The sequence below is a fragment of the Dendropsophus ebraccatus genome, chromosome 3 (genome assembly GCF_027789765.1).
Source record: "Dendropsophus ebraccatus isolate aDenEbr1 chromosome 3, aDenEbr1.pat, whole genome shotgun sequence".
NCBI classification, from domain to species: Eukaryota; Metazoa; Chordata; class Amphibia; order Anura; family Hylidae; genus Dendropsophus; species Dendropsophus ebraccatus.
The window spans coordinates 14,289,577-14,315,094 of NC_091456.1; the positions used below are offsets into that span (position 1 = coordinate 14,289,577).

The 25,518-nt window shown below is 41.7% G+C and overlaps 1 protein-coding gene across 2 annotated transcripts in view; it reads left to right on the plus strand.

Moving 5' to 3' along the window:
- TMEM132C (transmembrane protein 132C) overlaps positions 1 to 25,518 on the plus strand; it is a 431,549-nt gene that overhangs the window by 345,782 nt on the left and 60,249 nt on the right. For both annotated transcript variants that reach the window (XM_069960966.1, XM_069960967.1), the window contains one exon: positions 23,939 to 24,082. In XM_069960966.1, coding sequence (XP_069817067.1) covers positions 23,939 to 24,082 — 144 coding nt within the window. The remainder of the gene's footprint in view (positions 1 to 23,938; positions 24,083 to 25,518) is intronic.

Sequence of the window (25,518 nt, forward strand, 5' to 3'; positions counted from 1 at the left end):
GCAATTGCCCCCCACGGGGCTTGTGGCAAATAATACGGGCTCTCTCCTGATGATAAACCACATGAAACAATTTGTGTGTCTTGGCAGTACCCTGTTCCTTCCCTCACCACCCTCCCACCACTATGGTCCTCACTAGAGATGAGCACGATGAGTCCGATTATTCTGCATTTTAATATTGGTGGCTACAGCCCTAGGGAGTCCTGGAAAACATGGATACAGCTATAGGGCATAGACTGCATCCATGTTTTTCTGGACTCCATAGGGTTCCATCTCTTCTGCCATGAGTAGTCAAATGCCAAACAATCGGACACAAGCATGCTCGAGTTGCGTTCATCTCTAGTCCTTATACTATTCCTGTTATAACATATAGCAGGATTCCGACAAGTCTAATTAAATTAATTTGGATTCGCCATTTTCCTCTTGAAAATGGAAACCGCAAACCTGTAACCATGACACTACTGTGAACTGAGCCCTAGACCAGCCACTACAAGGCTACATGTGCTTTCCATGGTTCTGAACAAAACAAGATGATCTACGGAACGAGGCTTCCTTTACTTGGGGGCATTATTAATTAGAAGTTTTTCAAAAAGTGGAAAAACAGCATTTTGTTCCGAAGTTCTGCTTTCTCATAGCATCTTACTATACGCAGCTCATTACCAATCGGTAAACATATTGATACATTCAGTACATTGCTAAATGGTATTGACAACCACTCTATATCCTTAGCATCTTACCAATATAAACTAATTGCTTGCTATCCTGGCTTTGTCACAGGTCTGTCTTTGGTCTGGTAACTCAAGAACCAATAAGTGTGCACGGACCTCCTGTGATTTTCATTTGCTTTAAACAGCTGACTCAGAGGACACGGCCACCTTCACTCTATGTTAGCCAACATAATAACTCATACACTGCAGGATGCCTCATAGGCTTCATCACAGTCATACATATATTTTTTCCCCCATAAAATTGCTGTTTTTATTTGGTTTTGTTATGTTCTTTGCTACCTCATTTCTTAGAAGGTCTCTAATTTCTCTATATCACAGCCTATTTAGCTTAACTTCAAATTATAGCGTGTTCTCGGCAAACCTGAAGGTTCCTGTAGATAGGAGTATTTGCCTATTTAATCCCTTTATCAGCAGCAACAGTGTTAAGTTCTCAGGGGCTTATGAACACATGACTTGTGCCATGGTGGCATTACAGAGTGCCGATAACTCTAATAATTGCAAATCATTAATGGCATCACAAAGTGTCCATCTTGGCTGGATGTGATGCATGTTATAGCCGGCAGCAACAAGCGACGGGACCGCAAGTACCTCGAAAATAAGTAAGAACTTAGTCATTGCCAACACTTATCTTAATACATGAAAAGGAATCTAAAATTACATAGCAACTGTTGCCTATGCAGCTTGCGTCTTACAAATATTGTCAGCGCGAAGCGGTTGCATCTCATTGACTTTAGAAACGTGACTTTTTTTTATTTATTGAGTTCAGAAGAAAATTTCAAGCTAGGATATTCCCAAGTGTAAACCTTAGGTATATACCATAGGTATAAGCACACCGACTGCATACATATGCACGTTTATTGCTTACACATAGGTAAACTCACCTTTTTTATTAAAATAACGGACGTTGTTTTCAGTCTTCAATGATTAACTTTTAGGGAAACAACGGGCATTAGTTCACACAAGGCATAGAACAACAGTCAGTGTTCGCAGCAGTCGTCGAGTTAATGTTCAGGATATTTATTGGGGCCGTTATTTAGTGAACAATGGCTGTTTGTTTTGTTTTTTTAATTGTTCACACAAAGATTTTTTCTTTGACCATCCTTTCACCGTAATTTACACAACATTGAATGGAACTTTTAAAAATAGCCACAACCAAAAGGGTGTTAAAGGAGAAGTCCGGAGGATTATAAAATCCAGCAGCTGGCAGGGGCGAGGGGAAATTGATTACAAGTACTAACTTACCTCTCCCAGTGCCCGCGGTAAGCGGCGGGGCTGACCGCCGGATCCCCGGGGCTGAAACATCACAAACTGGCTGATGGACTGGCCACTCAGCCAGTCAGTGATTAGGGTCGGATGCCATTCCAGTCACTGATTGGCTAAGCAGCTAGTCCATCAGCCGGGACAGGCCTTTTTCCCCATGATGTCATCACAACTCGGGGGAAAATGCCTTCCGATGAGGGTCCTGCAGCAGGTCCCACGGCGGGCACAGGGAGATGTAAGTTATTTCTTGTAATTAATTTCCCCCTCTTCCCCTGGCCCTGCCGGCTGGAGGGTCCTTCAAAAGGGATAACCTCAACCTAAACGTTTTTGTTTTTATTATGCTGTAAAATAAATCTGTACTTACCAGAAATCCAGGTCCAGTCTCCTGAAGGCAGATTTCCTGACTTGAGCTGGTTAAAAAAAAAAAACAGACTACACAGCAATTCCGGCCAGTACAGAAAATCACGGCTCAATATGTCTGTCAGTCACATGACTGCCTTCTCTCTGTGAGAGCTCAGATGGCCTGGGAAACTCTGGACTTCCTGTTTTCTGACTGTTTCCTGTTCTTTGAGAAAAAAAAAGAGTCAGAAATCAGGAAGTGCCGTGTTTTCCATGATAACTAAAAAAAAGTGAATGTAAATTGCAAACTTGCTTTATATCACATCTACTGTTGATTTAGATTTTGAAAGTTATAACGACAGCGACACTGTAAACAACGACTGTTATTTCATACTCAAAATAACAGCGGTTATTTTAAGTATCACATCACGACCATTGAAAAAGCCTTTATGTACAGACACTGCATACAAAAACTTTATCTATTCATACTGTATGTTCATGTTGCGTAACACACTGGTTTCCCCCAAATATGCCCCAGTATTGTCTACCCGAGTATAGAAGGAGTTTTATCAATAATGTTACCAGTTAGTAGCACTTTTACAATAGTAAAACCTATATACCAGTTGTATTTCCTATCACACATCCAGTACTTCTATTTACTATCTGAATTTATACCATCTTATAGTAAATGTATTGTAAATGTATTATCAGCTTTGCAGCTTACCAGGAGACAATGCTCTTTGTTATGTAACAATTCAGTCAGTATAATGTCACTGTGTGGTTACTTAGGATTTGATACTGTGTGACAGGAGAGCTGACCATACAATGCAAGCACCCCCAGGATCCTCTGCTACTGAATGTGGACACACAGCAGCTACACATGCGCAGTGATGGGGGGGGGGGGGGCACCTAGTGGTCATATGTTTAACATTGATTTAAACATAGAAAACTGAAGGGGGGGAGGATAGAGCATTTTGCAAAACCGCTTGTATTCCCCATCCCTGTTGATTTTATAAAAAAAAATGTTTATTTCTTTTAAAAACAAAGTGTTTAATAGTCTCTCTGCTCTTACAGTAAAGAATCCATGTCTGTGATGATGGTGAAATCTTCTCCCCCAATAGCAGCTGCCTACCCTGCCTCTATGGTAGCTTTATGCCACTGCTGGAAACATTGTATCACAGTATCTGTCACTAAGATCTGAAGTGTGCAATGGAAATAGAAACAGTGTAGATTTAGTTAATCCCATTGAAGCATGTCCGCTGTCTTCTGCATTGTTGTCTTATGGATTTGATGGATTTGTTATGTAGTGTATATTTTCCAACTTTTTTTCCCAACAGTCCAGTAAAATCATCCTACAATAATTAGACGTGATACTGGGCTTGTTTGGATGCAAAGTTTTAACTTTTTTTTTTTTTAAGCAATGTTTTCAGGCATAATATGCCATGTATACTATATATTGCACGCTCTCTGTACAAGGTATTGTCAAGGTATTTTTTTTAGCGTACATTGAACAGACCTTACAAGACAGCTGTCGTTATGGATCTTGACAGGTAGATATTAACCATCAAAATAAGAATCAAATGGACTTAAGTAAGGCCGGTGTAAAAAGTATGTTTGAGAAGCCTATCCAAACACCGCATAGTAAAGTAGACTGCCGAGTGCTTTCAGAGTAACAGTGTATAAGAGAGTCGTCTGCAATAACAGGAGCTGACAAGATAATGTGGCACTTTGGCAAAAAGCAGCGCTACGCGATAAAAGCCAATATTACTAGCTAGTCATTTCTACACTAAACTGAAATGTATCATTTTGCTCCAAAAAAGCTTTCAAGGTGTGCGATAACTTGTTAATTACTATAACTCCTTCACTGCTAGGAAGACAATAAGTTGTATGGTATATTGCGCCAAATTTACTTAGAGTATTATTCCAAGGGCCGATGGGGGCCCGATCAATAATGTAAACGAGCGCCGATCTGCAAGATCGGCGCTTGTTTACTGGGCCTATTCCACGGCCCAATGATCGTTTAGCGAGGGCTGCAGGGACATCGTTACCGATGCGCTCCTCTTCCTCCCGTTCCCGCATGCAGCAGCAGCTTTGGTGCGGCCTGTCTGAGCTGACAGACCGCTCAGCCAATCACTGGCCGCGGCAGTCCTGGCCAGTGATTGGCTGAGCGGTCTGTCAGCTAAGACAGGCCACACCGAAGCTGCTGCTGCATGCGGAACCGGGAGGAAGAGGAGTGCAGGAGAAGACCTGGAACATGGTTAGATAATGTATGGTGCTTATGGAATCACCGGTCACCTGCCATCCATCGCTATTCCACACAGCAATGTGCGGGTGGCGACCGATGATTTTAGGTTTGAAGCTAAATGAACGATCAGCCGATGACTCGATCATTGGCTGTTCATTCTCTCTATTCCATGGAGCGATAATTGGCCGCATCGGGCCCATTAGAACGATTATCGCTCCGTGGAATAGGCCCCTTAGGCTATGTTAACATAACATTTTTTTGATGAAAAAAACGGCCATTGTTTGCAATTAAAACAACATCTGTTCTTTTCATATTGAAACGTTTTGCATTGAAGTCAATGCAAACAACGCCCGTTGTTCACACAATGTCAACTCTTTCCAGATGTTCATGTCAACTATTTCCAGATGTTCTGCATTGAATACAATGCAACAACGGTGCCAAAAAATGGCCGTTGTCCGTACCATGTGTGATCATAGCCTTAATGATGAAGAATTGCATTGAAATCCCTATAGTTAATCGGACTTCTTTGGAATTTATCTTGAAGTTTTTCACATTAGCATTTACATTAACTTGTTCTTGCTTCTATTGGATATATTTATGACTAAGGGCAATTTTAGACAACTTTAAGGGGATATCCAGCACTACAAAAGCATGGCCACTTTTCCCCCCTCTCTAGTCTCCAGATTGGGTGGGGTTTGGAACTCAGTTCCATTGAAGTAAATGGAGCTTAACTGCAAACCACACCTGAACTGGAGACAAGAGAGGGGAAAAGTGGCCATGTTTTTGTAGCTCTGGATAACACCTTAAAGACTTCGTTCAAACATTTTTTTTTTTAATGAAACAATGGCCATTGTTGCAGGTTTGCAACAATCGCCAATGTTTAATCACAGCGGCCGATCACATTAACTACTATGGAATCACAGCCGAAGTGTATAAACCATTATATACACTATACACTCCCGCTGTAAATCCAATGTGGCCGTACAGAAAACTGACATGTCTATTTTGCATCAGACAATGCAGACAATGTAAAGTGCGGCTCTGGACGTACTTTACATTGTCTACTATGGCTGATTGGAGTGCGGAAACTCCAGAATGTGCCCGCATTCCAATTAAAAAGAACGGATGTTCATCCGGACGATACTGCAGTACAGTAGAAGCATACGTTTCTGTCTATACACATGCGTACAGATTATCAGGTGCAAAGCGTAAATTACGCAGTTGCGTACGTTCACAAGTTCGAATATGTTCGGAAATGATCATTCCGATCATCTAACAAATTGTTTGTGATCGGCGAACACGAGCATACAAACATTTACTAACATGTTCGATCATCACTAGGTGTGACCTCTAGGACCCCCTTTTGCAATCTTCACGATGGGGCCTTATTCTCTACAAGGAATGGTGGGTCAGTATTGTCTATGGAAGTGCTGGAGACACCCCAATGGTTGGGGTTAAGTCCTGACCTGACAATTGGTCTAACACCTTGCACTAAATAAATGAAGTTTTGATTGTTACCTGACTAATGCTGTATCAAGAAACAGATGTCATACAGATTGTCTCTCAGTGGTTGGTGGATTCATCTTATTGCAATTGTCAATACAATCCAATTATCTAATTTTCAAATAAAAACCAATAGATAATGTGCTGAATGTATCTATTCTCAATGAAAAAAATATGTACAACTACCTGTATGATATATTATTACAGATATGCATAATAGAACATAGCATTATAGAAGGATGTATTCATATCTAATTAAATGTTGACTGTCTCGAAGGTAGAAGCGGCCTCGCTTGCTAACAGGTAGGCATCCTAATAGAGGTGAAAAAATACTAAAAAGCGCCCAGCGTTGTCTCCAGAAGAAAGGCTTCTTTCACATGAGCGAATCTTTCATTAGCATTATGTCCACATATTTCCATGCATAGGATGAAACCAATGTTAATCCATGGTGCTATTCACCAGGGTGTATAAAATATGCAGCGTGCACTGCTTTCATTCATTTTGTGCATGGAAAACACCAAATGAATATAGAGAATGTTCAAAATATGGTATGTTGCATTGGTATGTTGTCGAAATTTCAGAAAGGATATACAGTGGTACCTTGGTTTAAGAGTAACTTGGATTAAGAGCTATTTGGTTAAAGAGCTCACAGTTTTTCAAAATTGTGACTTGGTTTAAGAGCATTGCTTTGGTTTCAGAGCTCCCTGTACTGGGTGGGAGGGGGAGTGTGGGAGGGGCATGGTCTGCATAGCGGGGTCTACAGCCCTGTACTCTGACCCAGGAAGTCTCCCTCACCTTCCAAATCATAGCAGATCCACTTCAGGCTGGGGCTTACATCAGGGGACAGGACTGTGGAGGTAATCTCTCCATAGCTGTAACCCCTCTCTCCCCGGACAGAGAGCGCTGCATGTATGTGCCCACATCTGTCCTGCTCATTCCTTCATGCTCCCTGCAGTCTCTGTCCGCCCTTGTGTTTCCCATCCTCTGTCCGCCCTTGTACAATAACTTTTAATATCACATATTCTGCTGTTTCTCAATGTTTGTTTCATTTATTTTACATGTTATTCAGAATAATCATTATTTTTGGGGTGTGGAACCAATTGTCTGCATTTCCATGATTTCTTATGGGAAAATTTGCTTTGGTTTAAGAGTGGATTTGGATTACAAGCACGGTCCCGGAACGAATTATGCTCCTAATCCAAGGCACCACTGTATTCCTAACTGGAAAAGAGCTATATTATCCAAAATAGGCATACAATAATGATGACCGATGATGTATAATCGATCACACAATATGGATTCCTATTATTTACATAAGAGGGATGCGCCCAGTGGGTGTAGATTTGGATCATGATTTACTTCTGTGAGCAACCATGTATCGCCCCCTGCCCATTAAGCGAGCAAGTGATACGCCAAGCGCACGCCAAGGAGAAGGGTCTAATCTGCGCCCTCTACCTGGCGTACACCCCTGCCATACTTTTCATTAATGTCCCCCTAATAATTGGAATCAAGAAAAAACAGAAAGAAGGCAGGCAACAAATTGTGAAGGCAAGACCAGAGTGTCAGAGCATCTCTACTACCGGACAAGACTGGCCAACTCCTCTGCTGTGCTCCATGTCCGTCCTTGGACTACTCTTGGAGATAGCTTGTTATTATCCTTCTTATGCCCTCTGCCAATCCAGAGCCACCTGCACCTATTTAAACCAGATCCACCTCTTGCTCTCTGTCTGAGCATTATTGGACTTTTGGATTCCAAGAGAAGATGTGTTCTGCTATTCTGTTGACTCTCTGTGTATCCTGACATACTGTATGTCTTTTCTTCGGTTTGTCTGACTCCTGTCTGTACAGTGTACCTCTCCTGTTGCTGACCGATTGTCTGACCTGCATCTGAAGCCGTCTTCCCTGACCTTGCGCCTGTCTGTCTATGTACTGCACTGACTCTCCAGCTCACCACCCGGATTGCTGACCACAGATACTCGGCCTCTTCCCTGATTCTGCCTAGTTCTTGGGAACCAGCTGCTGCTCACATCGGGACCACACTTGTGGAGCGGCCTGGTGACCTCTCACCACAGAAGTCCAGCTTCTGCATTCTGGAGTTGGAATAAGGCGGAAGACCTAGAGGGCTCAAAACCAAACTGGTTGAGTAACACAGCGGGGCCACATTTGCTGTCTGTTTCAGGCAGGTCTTGTGGATTTTGCCCAGGTGGTTAGTGCCTACAAGTGAAGAGTGAACATCTTGAGATTCATTTGGGGGAAAAATTGCAGTGAATTGGCCATTGGTTAGATTGCAGTTTAGATTCAGCCATACAGTGAGTTATAGTAATAGTGAGTGTAAGTGGTGATGCATGGGGTTGGTATACAGGAATGCTTCCCCCTTAGAGATGAACAAATCTCCTGATATTTGCTTTCAATTATTTCAAGTAAATACAGGAGTCTTCTGTACACTGAGCACTATAAGCCTTCTGGTTCACTTAATATTGAGTGGCCCTGGAAATGTAGTGTGTAGGCAGCGATGCAGACTTATTGCCACTCACATATTGCCCCTGACCCAGTGAATGTAAAGGGGTTGTCTGGTGTTGGGTATTTTTTTAATGCACTGCTACTGGTGTATATAAAACAACAAATACCCTGAAGTGCCTCAACTTGTCTCGTAAGTAACAGCCTGCTCAGCCAATCACTGGCTGCGGAGCTGTCCCGTCTCAGTCAGTGATTGGCTGAGAAAGCTTTCACTCTCAAGACGAGTTTGTCTCAGAAGTGGAGGCTCTTCAGTAATCCGAGGACACCAATGACACCAGAAGAGGACACTATGTGAGCGTGGACAGGTAAGCATAGGAGATTTATTGTTTTATATGCACCAGCAGCAGTATATAAAAAAATAGCAACCGCCAGACAACCCCTTTTATTGAGCTGCTCAGTGAACAGGAACAGGCCCTCCTGCCTTTGACCTTGCTCCTGTTTATACTTTCTGTCCATACATTTTGGTAGGTACTATAGGATTAGCTCAAAATGAATGCCAAAAGTATCCGATTCAAAATTCAGAACAAATTCAATTTGTTCAGATTCAATTCATCTCTATTGGCTATGGCAGAAAGATCTCAGAACACACATTGCAGCTTGTGTCATATAAGACCAACCATTCACGTGGTTGAGACTAGAGAAGAGCGAATAGTGAAATATCCAAAAGCTCGAAATTCGATTCAAACAGACCGCAATGTTCAACTATTTGACCAAATATCGAACCCCATTAAAGTCTATGGGAGAATAATGGAGGTCACCAAGTCCTCAACGACACCTCAAAAAATGATGCACACACCTCTGGAATGCAACAGGGACAACAGGGGACGCATGTAACACGTCCAAGCCGCAACATTACGCCACTATTACTGGCTCTTAACAATACACTCCAAACACAATATAACCTTATGTAAAGTGGAAGAAAACACAAGGAAACCTCCTTTCCTCTACATTGGCATGGAAAGAAAGCCAAATTTTAAGCAAACAAAAAATTTTCATGCACCCCTTCAAATAACGTTGCCTATGACAACCACAGATGGCAAATAAAATACTGCGACTGTTGTTATCACACCGGAACTAGACCAAGCCTGGCCTACACTGTATGTGTCTGAAATTTTACGTATGACAGCCGGCGGTACGTGAGAGGTGTTTTTACTTAAACTGGCGCAGAGCGCAATAAATTGTGCTGCGCCAATTCAACTGTAGGATAAAATATCATAATTCCTGTCTGTCTGTCTAACTAGTTGATATGCTAGGGTCTTGCCTGCCTACTATCTGATAGGATGCTAACTGTTCCTACTCCAATGTCTCTATCCCTGGGAGTAAATAGATTGACTGCAGTTAATTCTTCACAGTCAGCTGATGCCTTCCTGTCTGTGAGAACGAGCTGCAGATGTGGTGGTAGTCGGCCTATTCACAAGAACCCCAAGATATATGCTGTGCTGTGTATAGTTGTGGCCCTAACAAGGGCTTTTGGGATCTTTCCTGTCTACAATCAGCTAAATCCTCACTCTCCCTACTGGAATCTTTCTCCCTGACTACCTTCAAGATGGCATCTGACAATCTGACAACAAGCAGGAAGTGCCGAGTTCTTATACTCTGGAGTAAGCCAGCCAATGAATGTAGACGCTGTTCTAGCGATGCCAGCGTGCTCCTAGTGCCTCTCACAAAAACAAAAAAGCCAGGGAAGGTGGTGGGGGAAACCAATTTTTACTGCGTTTTCGGTCGAATGCTCGATCGAAAATGAGGATTTCGAATAGTGTTGCATTCAATTGAATAAATACTCGGTTGAGTGCTACTCGCTCATCTCTAGTGGAGATGAGGTGGTTTCAATGTAATGGATTATCAGTGGAGACTCATGTAAAGCCGCTCTAATTGTCTGTAGTATTAGTCATTTTCCTTTACCACAGGGTGTACATTTCTTGCTTAACACTTTCTGAAGTCAATTGTAAGACAGTACAGAATGGGAATTACTGATTTTTTAAGTGTTTATCAAAAAAAGATAACCTTTGTAATAAACTACGGCATTAGTCAGCACGGTGAGCTTTCATTTTGTCATCCAAAGAACTTGTAGTAATATCCGGCTTCCCCTTGCCTTTCTGTGATCATTTTTTCACACTTCTTGATATCTTTAACCTTTTGAAAATAATGCAACAGGATGTGTCGGCTTCTTCTGACTTTTAATGTTGCCAGTAATAAAGGAGATATGGAAATGTGACTTGAGGAGGAGAGTCATTAAAATCCATTACTGGTCAGGTATTCTACTTCTAGGCAGGACATTCTTTTTTTTTTCCGTAAATTAAATGTCACAACTTTAAATAATAAAATGTAATGTTTTATCTCACTCAATAAAGTTTTCACCTAGAATCATTCCAAAGAGTGTTCACTTCCTGACATTAGTAGCAAATTACATGGCAGTAAAATCCAACTCATTATTAAACATTTAAAGCAGCTTCACTTTTATGGCTGATAAAAATAATGGAAGGAAAACTGGAGAAATGTACAATGCTAAAGAAATAGAAAGATATTAGGACACAAGTGCTGGTTTTCTCTAGTAACATGCTGAGGTGTGCATTTCCAATGGGAGTGTGGGTCCAGACCTCGTTGGTATCATTCCCTTTTCTGCTGGTTTAAAAAAAAAAAAAAGGGGGAGGGGATAGGGAGGTTGGGGCAACAGGCTCTTCTCTCCTGGGTGGAAGGTTGTGACTTAATCTTAAAGGGGAACTATCAGCAGCTTACACAAATCTAATCTGCTAATATGTCGCTATTGCACTGGAGACGCCATGGTTTAAGGTACCATATTTTCCGGCCTATAAGACGATTGGGTGTATAAGACGACCCCCAACTTTCTAGTTAAGATATGGAGTTTGGGATCTACTTGCTGTATAAGACTAGGCTTCTTCAAATGCACACCAAATAAAAATTAATTTAAAAAGATCTGAGAGGCAGAGAAGGAGGTACAGTAATACCGGTAGGATAGAAGGGCGGGCTAGACGGGTGAAAGAGGTGTGTTTTCCTGAGCACAACGGCACTCTACTGTATCTCTTTTTTTTCATACCCCAGATGCCTACATATTTCAGAGATGCGGGCATGTTTTTTTCTCCCTTCCCCCCATCTTATGTGGTGACTGCAGATTCTCTAGTCCGGTTCCGAAGTTTTTCAGCACTCGCCCTCTAAGACGACACCCATCATATAAGATGACCTCTGAGTTTTGAGAAGAATTTCCTGGGTTAAAAAGTAGTGTTATACGCAGGAAAATACCTTACATGTCTACCTTCCTCCTCAGCACCTTTCCGGGGCACCTAGTCTTTTGCTCCACTGTCCATGAGACAGTTAGGAGCACTGGGGCACCCGTTAGGAGCACTGCCCGCCCACACAGCTCCACTCTGCCTCCAGCAAGTCAACACCTTACTAATGATAATGAATTAAGGGGGCCGGCCGAGGGCAGGCCGGATCAGGGCCCTGGGGTCGGGCAGTATTCCTAATGGGCTCGTCAGACCGTGGAGTGAATGACTAACTGCACCGAAACAACGTTGAGCACATACCTTCCTTAGTTTAAGCTGTGCTGTGGGCTATTACTTGTAGTGTGATATATGATTTTTATGTTGCAATCTGGACATTACTTTTAGTATTTAAAATGGAGTTATCTTTTATGTTATTTATGCTATTTCCTTTAAAGGGGTTTGTCAAGTTAAAAACACTTGTTTCCTATCCACAGGATAGGGAACAAGCATGAGATCGCAGAGGGTCTGCCCCCCAGGGATCTCTTTATCGGCGACCTCGCACTTTTGTAATGAATCAAGCCAAGGATCGTGACCCAGGGTTCCATAGAGAATGAGCCTTGTTGCCGATAAAGGAGCCGTGTTGCCGATAAAGAGATCTCCAAGGGGCACAGTGGTCTAGCCCCCTGTGATCTCTAACTTTGCCTGTCTGTATGTTTTGGGTGTCTGAGGCGACCCACACAAACAGGGGGAGAACATACAAACTTTTCAGATGTTGCAGGATGTTTTTATTTTTCCCCATGGAAAAACTGGAACATCTCTGCTTAGATATTTTCATTACAGCTATTTTACAATTTATCATCCTGGAAATGTGTGAATAAATTAGCTACGTGTTACCCTTCTCTTTGTCTATAAAGGGATGTCTTTACATAGTCGGACCCTTTCAGCAATGATTGGGCATTGTCAAGTGTGGGGATGTGGCCCATGAATAACATGTGGTTGTCAACGTATTTATACATTTACAGGAGGAATAACAGAGGACCTGCCACTGCTCCTGATATATAGATTTTACTTTCTTAGTATATACTGTACTAATAACCCTCATGAAATAACAATTCTGGAACCTCTCTTTTTCTCTAGTATTATGTCACTCTTCCTGGAAATATATGAATGAATACCCACCTGTCAATGTAGCCAATCATTGGCCATATTGGTGCACTAGTTAAGTGCATTAGTATGTTATTGGTATGCTAAATCTCAATTTAGCTTATTAGCTTTACATGGGACATTCTCAGGGGCCCCAAAGCTAATCAAATTCTCGCTGATTTGTGAAGGAAATACGCCCAAAAAGCGTTACTGGAAGGGAGAAGTGGATTTACCATAATCCCTAGCGCTCATCCAATCAGCTGCAGGCCCCTCTGTGATGGCAGCACCTCCCCCTCTATATAAGAAGGTTCTGTAACGGAGGCGGCCAGTCAGCTGTGTGTGGAGGAGAGAGCAGAATGGCAGCAGGCAATAACAGCAGAGCAGGGAGAGACTAACAGAGAGATACAGGGACAGAGAGGAGAGGAATGGCGGAAATTGGATGAGTGACTGGCTGATTGAAAAAAAATTTAAATTGTGAATTTCTAATTTTTGAAACTTTTACAACAACATGCTTTAATAAATCTGTCCTTCTGTAACAGCCCCAGTATTGTAGCTACTATAGTTTTGGCTGTTCTTATTAAATTTGTTAAGATTCGGTTTGTGAAACAAATTTGCGGCTGCTTCGCCAAACATAGACTTTGGATATATTCATATATCATAGAGCAAAGCAGCTGATGCTATTTTAAATATACAATAACTATAGTCCTTTGGAGTATCTTCTGTTCAGAGAATATCCCCATGGGTTAATATTTTAGGCACACTCTTGTCAGTTCATTTACAGCACTAGTTTAGATTGCGCTTTTCCAAAGGAGCCCATGTGAGCAGAGTTCTCTTTTTCCCATCGTCCTTAAGTGGTGCTTGTGTTGATATGGATTGTGAAAATGCTAGAACTGAAGTGTTGATAATAGCCATTTCTGAGATTTCAAGGACAATTTCATCTGCTGGCAAGTAGCCCAGCTTTGCAAATCATTTGACCCTCTGCTCGTATTGGTATTAACATCTCACCAGTATCTAATGAATGAACATTAGCAAAATCACCTGGCACGTCAGCTTGGCCACCACTAAATCTCCCCGCTTCCCAAAACACATCATCTTGATTATATAGACTGTAGCCGAGCCTGACGCTACAACATGCCTGCTATCTGTTACCTAAACAAATACATTCTTAGCATCATTTATTTTGGATCTGTCGTACGCGTTATTATCGCCCCATACCTTAATTAGAACATTAAACTTAACATTTTCCTTTTGGAGCAGCCAAGATCTTTGCCGTTAAACGAACACTTCAATTACCTTACTTGTAATGGAAAAAGTGTAATTAACATTGTCTTGAGGCTAATTTTTATTTATGCTGCAATCCTTCAAAGATTATACAGCTTTGCCTTCCTTGTCATCGTATTTAGCTTGTTTGCACTTTTCAGTTCGGCTAATTAATTCAGGCTGGGTTACGGTAGTTAGCTGGGAGTAAATATGAATTATGAAATCATTTCACTTTGTCTGCGCTACATATTCCCCGGCAATGCTGCAGGATACTTCTTAATGTTACACAGTCGAAACAACAAGTAAATAACCAAGAAAGGAAACTGGAAACGATTCCTCTTGCTTGGCTCTGATTTGATTCTAAAGGGGAAACATGATTATTTGTGGACTACACGCCAGATTCAGGTTATGACAAACACATGCCAAATGAAAGGAAATCGGATGAAGCCCAAAAGAACAAAGGCTACAAAGAACGTGGTGATGTGCTTCTAAGCCTGCTGTTTAATGGTTGCATGTACAATGCATGTTTATCGGGGTCAGATGATTATGTTATTATTGTCACTTAGGCTATGTTCACACAACGTAAAAGTACGGCCGTTGTTGCTATCGAGTGAGTGATCGAGTGAGTGGCTGGAGCCGCTTACTCCACAGTGTGCACTGACATTGTTTTCTACGGCCACTATTCACTGAATAGTGGCCGCAGAAAACTGACATGTCAGTTGTTTGCGGCGCCGCTAGGGATCCCAGCCGGAGAGTGTACTATGTGTATATGCTCCAGCCGTGATCCCATAGGCAGCAAAGGCATGCATATTTTGGGAATAATCACGGCCGTTGTACAATGGCCGTGATATTACAAAAAATATATTTTGTGTGAACATAGCCTAAAGTTGTAGGGGATCAAGTTAAATCTTGCCTCCAAACAGTTATCCCAGGCATTGGTGCTGCTCACTTTCAGGAGTTTATTACCACAAATTGAAAAGAGACTGAAAACCTTATAGGTGTAAAGAGAGCTTCAGAACGTCTCACCCGAAAAGGAACTCAGTATATTAACCTATAAAATGACATTTTCACTGTCTGTCTACATAGAGAAATATCATCGTTTTGAATGCCGGAGGATAGTGAGTCAACACAAAAACATTCTGGAAATAGTAATAAAATAAAATAGCAATACTTGCCTTCCCCTCATAGTGGATTTCATTCTTCTTAATATTGCTGCTCTCCAAAAGCAACAAGGCACATGCTCCAGGGCCCTCCGCTGCTGGTATATCTTCATTCAAAGAACAAAAAATGAAAATAAAAATTGCTGCAATCCCCAACACCATTTATGAAGGTGACCATAATCCTTGATTGTTTCTTTTAGGGGGGGGGAGTTAAAAATGGCTGCTTATAATATCTTTTATTTCATTCCTTTATTATTCATCCTGCTTTTTTAATCTTGATCAAGCATTTATGAGATCCACACACTTTATGCTACAGTAACTTTTGAATTTTTAGGTAAGATGGGTAAATGAAAAGCTGAGGGCACTCACCGGGTCTTTGCGATGCTTCTTTATTTCATTTCAACATGGATAAAACCTTTCATTGACACACATCATGGGACGGCAGGCGCCACAACCCTACATGTTCAACACACACATGACGGCCATTTCACGCGCATGCTTTTCTTTTACCCATCTTACCTGAATAACGTCTACTTCAAGAGGTGCAAGAGGTGCGATTTGATTGCGAGTTTGTATCAGATCCAAGGTCCAATCAAGGGTTTTATGGAAGCAGTGCCGGTGAATATTTTTTTTAAGTTTCGGGGTTTTGGATTTTTAGGCTTTGTTCACACATTTTTTTAGGTCTTATTTAGATAATTACAGTCATAGATAATGATGACGCACCTTGTTTATGGACGTAATTATGAAAATGCAGCCGTATTTCACCTAAAAAAAAAAATTGTGCGAAAATAGTCTGAGCATAAAAAAAGACATACTGTATTTTTTGATCTAGAGAATAGGGGTCTTGATTTTGCCATTGGAGTGGAGCTGCTGTGCATGCATGACACCACTCCAGTCTGACAGGAGACTCCGAACCCTTAATTACAAAATTACCATGAGTCCCAGCAGTCAGACCTCAGCAACCTATTCCTTATCCTATGGATAGGGAATAAGTATTGTCAGCGAGACAATTGGCGATTGGCGCCAGCGTAGGGATGCTGGTGGTGCAGCCTTTTTTTTAAACACCTCCCAGTTCCCATGCTTGGCGCTGGTCCTTTCCCAAGCACTGCCCCGCCACAAGCACTGGGAGCAGGCGTCCCACCCCACAGTGTGGCGATATCATCTCCCCTCTTTTCACGCGGCTCCATTGATTCTAATGGATCCTCGTAACAGAGGGAAGGGGTTTCATCACAATTGAGGGCCGTGGACCTACCCCCAGTGCTCCGTAATGGGGCGATGCTCGCGGAAAGAGTGGCGTAGTGCACAGGAACTGGGAGGCGTTTCAAAAAAGGACTGCACCACCGGCATCCCTTTGCCGCTGCTGATCGACTAAGGTTAAAAAAATCAGCAATGTACCTGATGGTCCATTTGCTTTAAGAGCTAGTAAAGAAAGATGAAAGTCAGTGCTCTTTGGGCCTTTGAGTATTTCTGCTGTAACTTTTCACAGGTTCATTTTGTTTCAGTAAATTCTACAAATGTTCTGGTAAGCCGGCATTTACATCATTCTAGAACTGTTTGATACAAGAAAAAAACTGTTTTGTAACTATTGTGAAGACTTCCAAGAGTTTAATACTAAATTACAGGGGGGGGGGGAAGAAAGATCTGGAAAGCTATGTATATAACTTTTTTCTTTTGATATTTTTTTTTTCCTTGGCAGAAGCACGAGTTTTAATATTAACTGATAATGTAATTGAATTTTAGTAGTACAGGCAATATTATACTCTACATCAAAGCCCTGGTTAGTTTGAATCTATTTTTTCTATGCATTTATATTAACTGTGTGTACTTCAAAGACGCCATGTCATGAGCCAGGCTTCTGAAATTGCAGACAGCTTAAGGCCACAGTTTCCTGATTTCAAGCCTATTTTATTTGGCTGTCCTTATGCTAACTATAAATAAAAAGTCATAATTCAGAAGAATGGTCGCTAAATTGGACAAATGCTGCATAAAGATGGGCTGTTCAGCAAGGAAAAGGCACAAAAGAAACCTGGTTTATAGTAAGGCTAGGGTTACATGTATAAGTTGCATCCGTTTCAGTGTTTTTTTGTAAGAAACTGACCACAACTGATGTCATAACTCATGCCAAAAAGGACTCGGTTGTCATCAGGTTTTCTATCCTTTTTTTCAATAAAAACCATCAGTTGCCATAAGTTTATGACATCCATTGTGATCAGTTCTTTTCTCTATAGGATTACAGGGGGCCATAGGGGTCAGCAGCACAGGAGACCATCTACTTTATGGGTACACCTGACAGGGGTTATCTACTATAGTAGGCAGCACCACAACAGGTTAACTACTATTGGGGAGGGGGAAGGGGGCGACAACTCACATCGGAGCCCTCTACTATGGGTAGCAGGACATGTGGACATCTCCTATAGAGATGATCGAACATCAGGAACATTGGGGATCATCTCTAATCTTGTATAGGATGCTGCCCCTACTGCCTGGGGCCACTCTGCTGCAGGGATGTGGTTACAAGGGTAATGTGGGGGGGCTGGGTAAATCTTTTTCCTTGGAGGGCCGGAGGCAAAAGCCGGACAGTGCATATATTTATGCGAAGGAGGGGAAATTAAGAAAAACAAGAACTATTTTTCAAATTTAAGGTTTGTTTCTCATTTACGCCGTTCGTCATGTTGGTAAACTGATGTGTTATCTATGTTTCCCAAGTCAGTATGATTACAACCAAAGGCAATTTATATAACTTTTATTTTACTGCTTTTAAAAAAAAATTAAAACCTTTAAATAAAAAAAAAAACTAAATGTTGTTAAAATTGCTTTATTGTCATCCTTGTAACGCTTTTATTTTTTATTCTATTGGGCTATTTGACCCTTTTTTATTTTTTTTTATTTCTGGATTTGATGTCACCAAAAATCAGCAATTTTGCAGATTTTTATACTCTACAGACGTGATTCCATGCAATCTAATGTAATGCCGCAGTGTCATTAAACAACGTCCCTTGTTGCAAGCCGCAACCACGGCCATTGTTTAATGAAAACATACACTGAATGAGACCTGAAAGCGAATGTACCATCAGGTGTTGCAGAAGGGTGCCGGCGCAAGAAAACTACTTTAATATGTTTAGAAACACCTTCCCATGTTTTGCTACTGGGCTGATAAATAACTAATTAAATAAATAAAAGTAGGAATAAAACCCCACAAATTCATAAATTCAAATGTGATAGATCTACCACAATACGTCCATTAAGAGATCTGCTACTCCATACCCACATTATACCTAGGATCTGTTTAGTAGCTGTCATTCTACTTTCCCGTTCTGCCCAAGTTAATGTTAAATTAGTCCCTAAATGGGTCCCACTTGAACGCTTTGCCGCTTACATTTGAATGGCAATTGTCTACGAACCAGCGCTAAGAATTAATTGGCTTATCCCTTGGAGTGCCATAAGCTCCACTGTAAGTAGCGTCCCCAGTTTTGTTTATTATAGTGTCACTCGTACATGGTATTAGTTTTATTAGCTAGCTGAAAAGTGGGACAAATCTCCTTTGTAGAGTCTAAACATGGAGTGTAGGTGGCGTGCATACATTATATCTTCATACTCATTAACAACTTGTAGTGTTAACCCTTTTTCCATTATTATCAGCATCACCTCTGGTTAATTGAACAGCACAATACATTAACACATACTTGTCATTGTGGGTGCAGAATAAGCTGTCATGTGTGTGTACATGAGGGGTAGCACTATTACTGGCCATTATATAACTCCGTTATCTCCCCGCAGGCTTCATCTATAATTATCAGCTGTTCCTAGAATAGTTGGTGTAGACTAGCAGATATAATGTCTTCCATACAACGCACACACATAAGTGGAGATTTTACTCCCCCTACTCTCTCTAACACACTTTAAAAGAAAAAATAAATATATATATATATATATATATATATATATATATATATATATATATATATTCGTCACCTGTGGGCTATATGCACATGGCATATGTTTTGTATCTTTTGTTTTCTTAGGCTATGTTCACATCCGCTATTTTGCTCAGTATTTTGCTCAGTATTTTTCAACCAAAACCAGGAGTGGATTGAAAACACAGAAAGGCTATGTTCGCACATTGTTGAAATCAAGTGGATGGCCGCCATTTATTGGCAAATAATTATTAATAATTATTTTAAAACAACGGCTGTATTTTGCCATTAACCCCTTCATCAGTATGTCCGGCGCTGGAGCTAATGACAGGCAGTGGCAGTCACTCAGTTGTCTGTCATTAACCCCCTTAAACGCTGCAATGCATAGCGATCACAACGTTTAAGGTAGTCAGAGACAGGACAAACACCTGTCACTGACTGATCGGGACCACCGCAGCCATGAACACTTGTCCCGATCACTTGTACCGACCCCCTATCACTTGTACACCACTTACTTCTGTCCTGTTGGATCAGCGATCTGAAGATAGAGTCTGCTCTCAGGCAGACTCTATATACAGATCACAGATAATACAGATGAATGCTATGGCAGCGCACTTATCAGAATATGCAATCAGAGCATTGCATATACTATACTGTATAAGTCCCCTAAGAGACTTATATATGAAATATATACTGTATTTTGCAGCGTCTAAGATGACTTTTTAACCCCTGGGCTCAAAAATGGCCGCATCCCCACCGTATGGGGCGACCTCTAAAAAAATAAATAAATAAACGTTAACTCACCTGGGGCCCGTTCCCGGCCTCCGCGTGTCTCCTGTCCTGTTCCCGGTGCAGGCAGTGTGACGTACACTGGCTGCGCCGGAGATCCCTGAAGCTCTCCCAAGCAGCCAAGCATCTCATCGGAGAAGCTTGGCTGTCAGGAGAAGTACCCAAAGCCTCTGTAATTCTACCGAAGCTCTTCCGGCAGCCAAGCTTCTCCGCAGGGCTGCGGTCAGGCAGGGGTTAACATTTTCCGGCATATAAGGTGAACCTTTGACAATCTTATTAAAAGTCAGGGGTCGTCTTATATGCCCAGTCGCCTTATACACTGGAAAATACTGTAACTTAAAAAAAAAAATGCCCCAATAAACATCTATATTACCCCTTTCCCATTATACAAATAAAAATATAATAAATGAACATGAAATTTTCTCTTACCTCAGTATGATACCAATAAGAACTGGAGATCATGGTGCAAAACATGACACCCTGACCAGCCCTTTAGGTGGAAAAATAAAATCACTATGGCTCTAAGAAGGCGGAGAGAAACATTGCTTCAATTTGATCTGGACATCTGTGCATCAATCACCTTCAGTCATAAGGGGTTAATTAATGGCCATCCACTTAATTTCAACAGTGTGTGAACATAGCCTTTCTGTGTTTTCAATCCACTCTGGTGGATTTTGGTTGCAAAATACTGAGCATAATACTGAGCAAAAATACTGTGTAGGAACCTAGCCTTAGAAAGGTTTTGTTCATACGCCTTTCTCAGTACGGAAAAACTAACATGTTTTTTTGATTTTTCATATCAGTATAATTACAAAAATTTGGATACACAATACGAGTAACTCACTTTGATGTAAAAACGAAGTTAATTAAATGGCATACAGTAGCCCACGTCATTGTGTAACTCCCACAGTGGAAGGGCTATGGAGTTTGCACAACTCCCATTAACATTAATGAGAGCTATAACAATTGCATAGCTCACTCACTTTGCCTGTTTTCAGCTTCCTGACCACCTCTGGTGACCACTAACAGGTAGGAGGGGTCTGGGAAGTATTTATGCCAGAAGGAAATCGGCAACAGCGGTCGTAATTTTCCCGAAAATATACATTGCTTAGTCTTCTATGGAATCCCGTCCGGAGCATATACACATAGGGGGACGTGTATGAAAAGGCGTAAATGCCTTTTTTAGACACAGATGGGGCAAATTGGCGTAAAAATGTTTGCAACCTGTATTTTTGCGAATATTTTTTTTCGATCTGCGCCACCTTCGCCAGTGGGACGGAGAAGGGGCGTTACGGGGGGTGCAGCGCAGAGGGCGCATGGACTCTGCGTGCGCAGCATTTATCATTTTTTTCGGTGAAAAAATGATACTGAAACCTACGCCAGCTCTAAGCTCCCGTGCGATCGGGATTTATGTAGAGGCAGTGCGCCTCTACATAAATCCCCTGAGCTGCGGGGACATTTGTAAGCCCGGCATAAAAGACGCCAGACTTCATAAATGTCCCCCATAGTATACGCTCCGGCCGCGACCTCTCGCGGCGCCATAGAAAACTGACATGTCCATTTTCTGCGGCTGCTATTCAGTGAATAGTGGCCACAGAAAACCCTGTGCACACTATGGAGCGAGCGAGCATCAGAACAATGCGGCCCGAAAGATCATCCGGCCGTACTACAGTACAGTTCCTGGTCACGGAACTGCTGGTCTCATACGTAGTATGAACATGGCCTTAGCTGGTAATATGAATTATTGCAATTACAATTACATTTTTACAGTTACACTAATTACTATTATTATTATTATTGGCTAACCTATCCATTGTATTATTCAATGTTTCTAGTGTGATGGTATATCTCACAATGCAACTGTCCTTGATGAAATATTTACATATTCAATCGAAAATATTTTCCTTTCCTACAAAACGGAAACGTCTATTCGTGAAGCGTGTGTCCCCGTGTGAACCTTCAGTATGGAACTTTAGAAATATAATGAAAGGTGCCTGGAGTGGAACAAAATGTTAATGTTATTACCTTTTCAGGAGGGCAGGGAGGAATAGCCGATAGTAGCTAACCTTACTAATTCTCTAACCTAAATCTTTTACTAGGTTTCATGCATTTATCAGCTTGTATGTGCGTCAGGAAAATATTGATGAGGCATCAGACCCCCCAGAACTTTGCCTAATAGGAGTTTTACATTCTGTCAAAATATTTATCGCCCAAAATGTGTGAAAATGTAGATATCCCTAAGATGCGGGTAGCCCTATCTGCGCCCGCCTGGTGGAAAGAGAAGTGCCTGAGGTGGCAAAATATCAAAGAGTTATCACTGGATTTATGAAAGTGGCTGCAGCAGAACTTAGAAACTCCAGTTTTTTTTCCATCTTGCAAATATATTTTTATCTAAAAAAAGATGCCTGGAATTTGGAGGATATAATTAATCATAATGCATAATTTTACATAATTTTTTTCCTGCATATTTTCCCATAGCTTAAAGAGTCATGCAGCTACTGCAGCCGCATTGGAAGCATAAGCCAGATATTTTAAACATGCTTTTAAACATAAAAATAAATGATGACTTTTTTATTCATATCTGTGCCTGTATGAGGTGTCATTTTGTTACTTAAAGGAGTTATCCAGCATTAGACAACTTTTAATATATACCTGCTGTCATATAGAAAACAATAAAGAGCCTATACTCACCTGTCCACACTCCCTGCTGTCTCTGAAGTCCTTCACAGATAGCAGAGCCTCCACTTCTAAGATGAACTCATCTCGAGAGTGAGAGCCCGCTCACCCAATCACTGGCCACGGCGCTGTCCCATCTCAGTCAGTGATTGGCTCAGTGGGCTGTCACTCCAGAGACAAGTTCATCTTGGAAGTGAAGGTGCTGCATTCAGCTGGGGACACTTGTAACTCGGACAGGTAAGTATAGGCTCTTCATTGTTTTCTATGTGAGAGCAACAATATATTAAAAGTTGTGTAACACCAGATAGCCCCATTTCTTTTTCTTTCAGATGAAATGGTGTCAGAAAGTTATATTGATTTATAATTTACTTCTATTCCAAAATGTCAAGATTTTCAGTACTTATCAGCTTCTGTATGTCCTGCAGGAAGTGGTGTATTCTTTCCAGTCTGACACAGTGCTCTCTGCTGCCACCTCTGTCCATGTCAGGAACTGTCCAGAGCAGCAGCAAATCCCCATAGAAAACCTCTCCTGCTCTGGACAGTTCCTGACATGGACAGACATGGCAGCAGAGAGCACTGTGTCAGACTGGAAAGAATACACCACTTCCTGGAGGGCATACAACAGCTGATGAGTACTGGAAGAATTATGACTTTTGAATTGAAGTAAGTTAAAAATCTATATAACCTTCTGACACCAGTTCATTTGGGGGAAAAAATTGTTAAAACTGAAGAATTAGGTCTAGAAGGGTAGATTTAAAGAGGTTATTGCAAGATCAAAAGCTATCCCCTGTTATAAGGACTCAGGATAACTAGCTGATCAGTGAAGGACCAACATTGGACCTCCATTTCTCGAATCAGTAGCATTAAGAGGCATAAAGCTGATGGGCCCAATGCAAAATCTGCCACAGGGTCCCTCAAATACTGCTTCATATAGGGAAGAGACACTTTATGGGCCCAGGTGCAACCATACCCTCTGCATCCCTGATAGCTAAAATTAAAAAAATAACTAGGAAGACCAGGAGAGAGTTTTTTGAAGGAAGTTGTATGCTAGGTTGGTTAAAGAAAAGGAAGGTGAGGGCATATAAATTTACATTATTTTGAAACTAGACCACCATGTATAACATACGTCAACATTTTAAAGGCGTTTAATAGTTGTTGTTTTTTATTATTATTTTTTTTTTTGTAGGACACAGAGATTTTGAATACTGCTATCCTTACAGGAAAGACTGTAGCGGTGCCAGTGAAGGTCGTTTCCGTTGAAGAAAGTGGCTCTGTGACGGATATTTCCGAACTGGTGGAATGCAAGTCTTCAGATGAGGACGTGGTAAAAGTAAGTGGTAATGTATAGTGATGAGCGAATTCTGCGAATAGATATTCGATTGAATAGTGAGATATTCGAATATTCGATATTCGTACGAATATCCCGCCAATATTCGACAGATATTCGATAAGCGTTCAAATCCCCCAGCTTCCGGTTTCACCCTCCAAATGATCAAATAGATGTTTTTCACTAATCGAATACTTGTTCCCATAGACTTTAATGGATTCGAATATTCGATCGAATATTCGAACATTCGCGGGATATTCGTACGAATATTCGAACACTCACTATTCGCTCATGACTAGTAATGTATGAATTTCATCACTCATGGTAAAACATATGCTAAAACCCTCATGCTGGTAGAGTTGTCTATGGATACACAAAATAATACGGATACGATGGATGGAAAAACTTCATTGACAATCTTTGTTTCTGTAATAACTAGATATGAGTGAAACTTTGCTAAAAGTTCGGTTTGGCACAAGCTCGCCCCTTGGATGGATTGTTGCAGCCAAACCTGCTAAAAGGTGTTGGCCACAGGGCAGTTTCTAGGGCATTTTGGCAACAGGGCGGATCTTAATAAAAGTGCCCCCCCCCCTCGCTCAGTTCAGTCCTGGGGAGGGTAGGGGGGCTTTTAATCAAGATTCGGGTCACTAGTAAGAAGCAGCATGTGTATTGTGGCATAGAGCGGTGCAGCGCCCCTAACAGATAATGTTCTACTGAATACAAAAACATCGTTCAGTGACTCACAGGTGACGTCTTTTTTGACCTCAGACATCATTTTCCCTTTTCCTCTCCATCCGGCCCGGACCTCCATGACGGTTTCTTGCAGCTACAAATTATCTCTTCAGAACCTGCAAGACAAACATCTAAGGCTTCGCACTTCCAGAAACTTCCTTCCCTTTTCCCACCTATAAGGTCCCATACAGGATGCTGGGAGAGCTGGGTGACCTCCCCTACCCTGACATACAGGATGCTGGGAAAGCTGTGTGACCTCCATTACACTGACATACAGGATGCTGGGAAAGCTGAGTGACCTCCACTACATTGACATACAGGATGTTGGGAAAGCTGGGTGACATCCATTCCACTGACACACAGGATACTGGGAGAGCTGGGTGACCTCCACTACACTGACCTACAGGATGCTGGGAGAGCTGGGTGACCTCCATTACACTGACATACAGGTGCTGGGAGAGTTGGGTGACATCCATTACACTGACATACAGGATGCTGGGAGAACTGGGTGACCTCCATTATACACTGACATACAGGATACTGGGAGAGCTGGGTGACCTCCATTCCAATGATATACAGGATACTGGGAGAGCTGGGTGACCTCCACTACACTGACATACAGGATGCTGGCAGAGCTGGGTGACATGCATTACACTGACATACAGGATGCTGAGAGAGCTGGGTGACATACTGGATGCTGGGAGAGC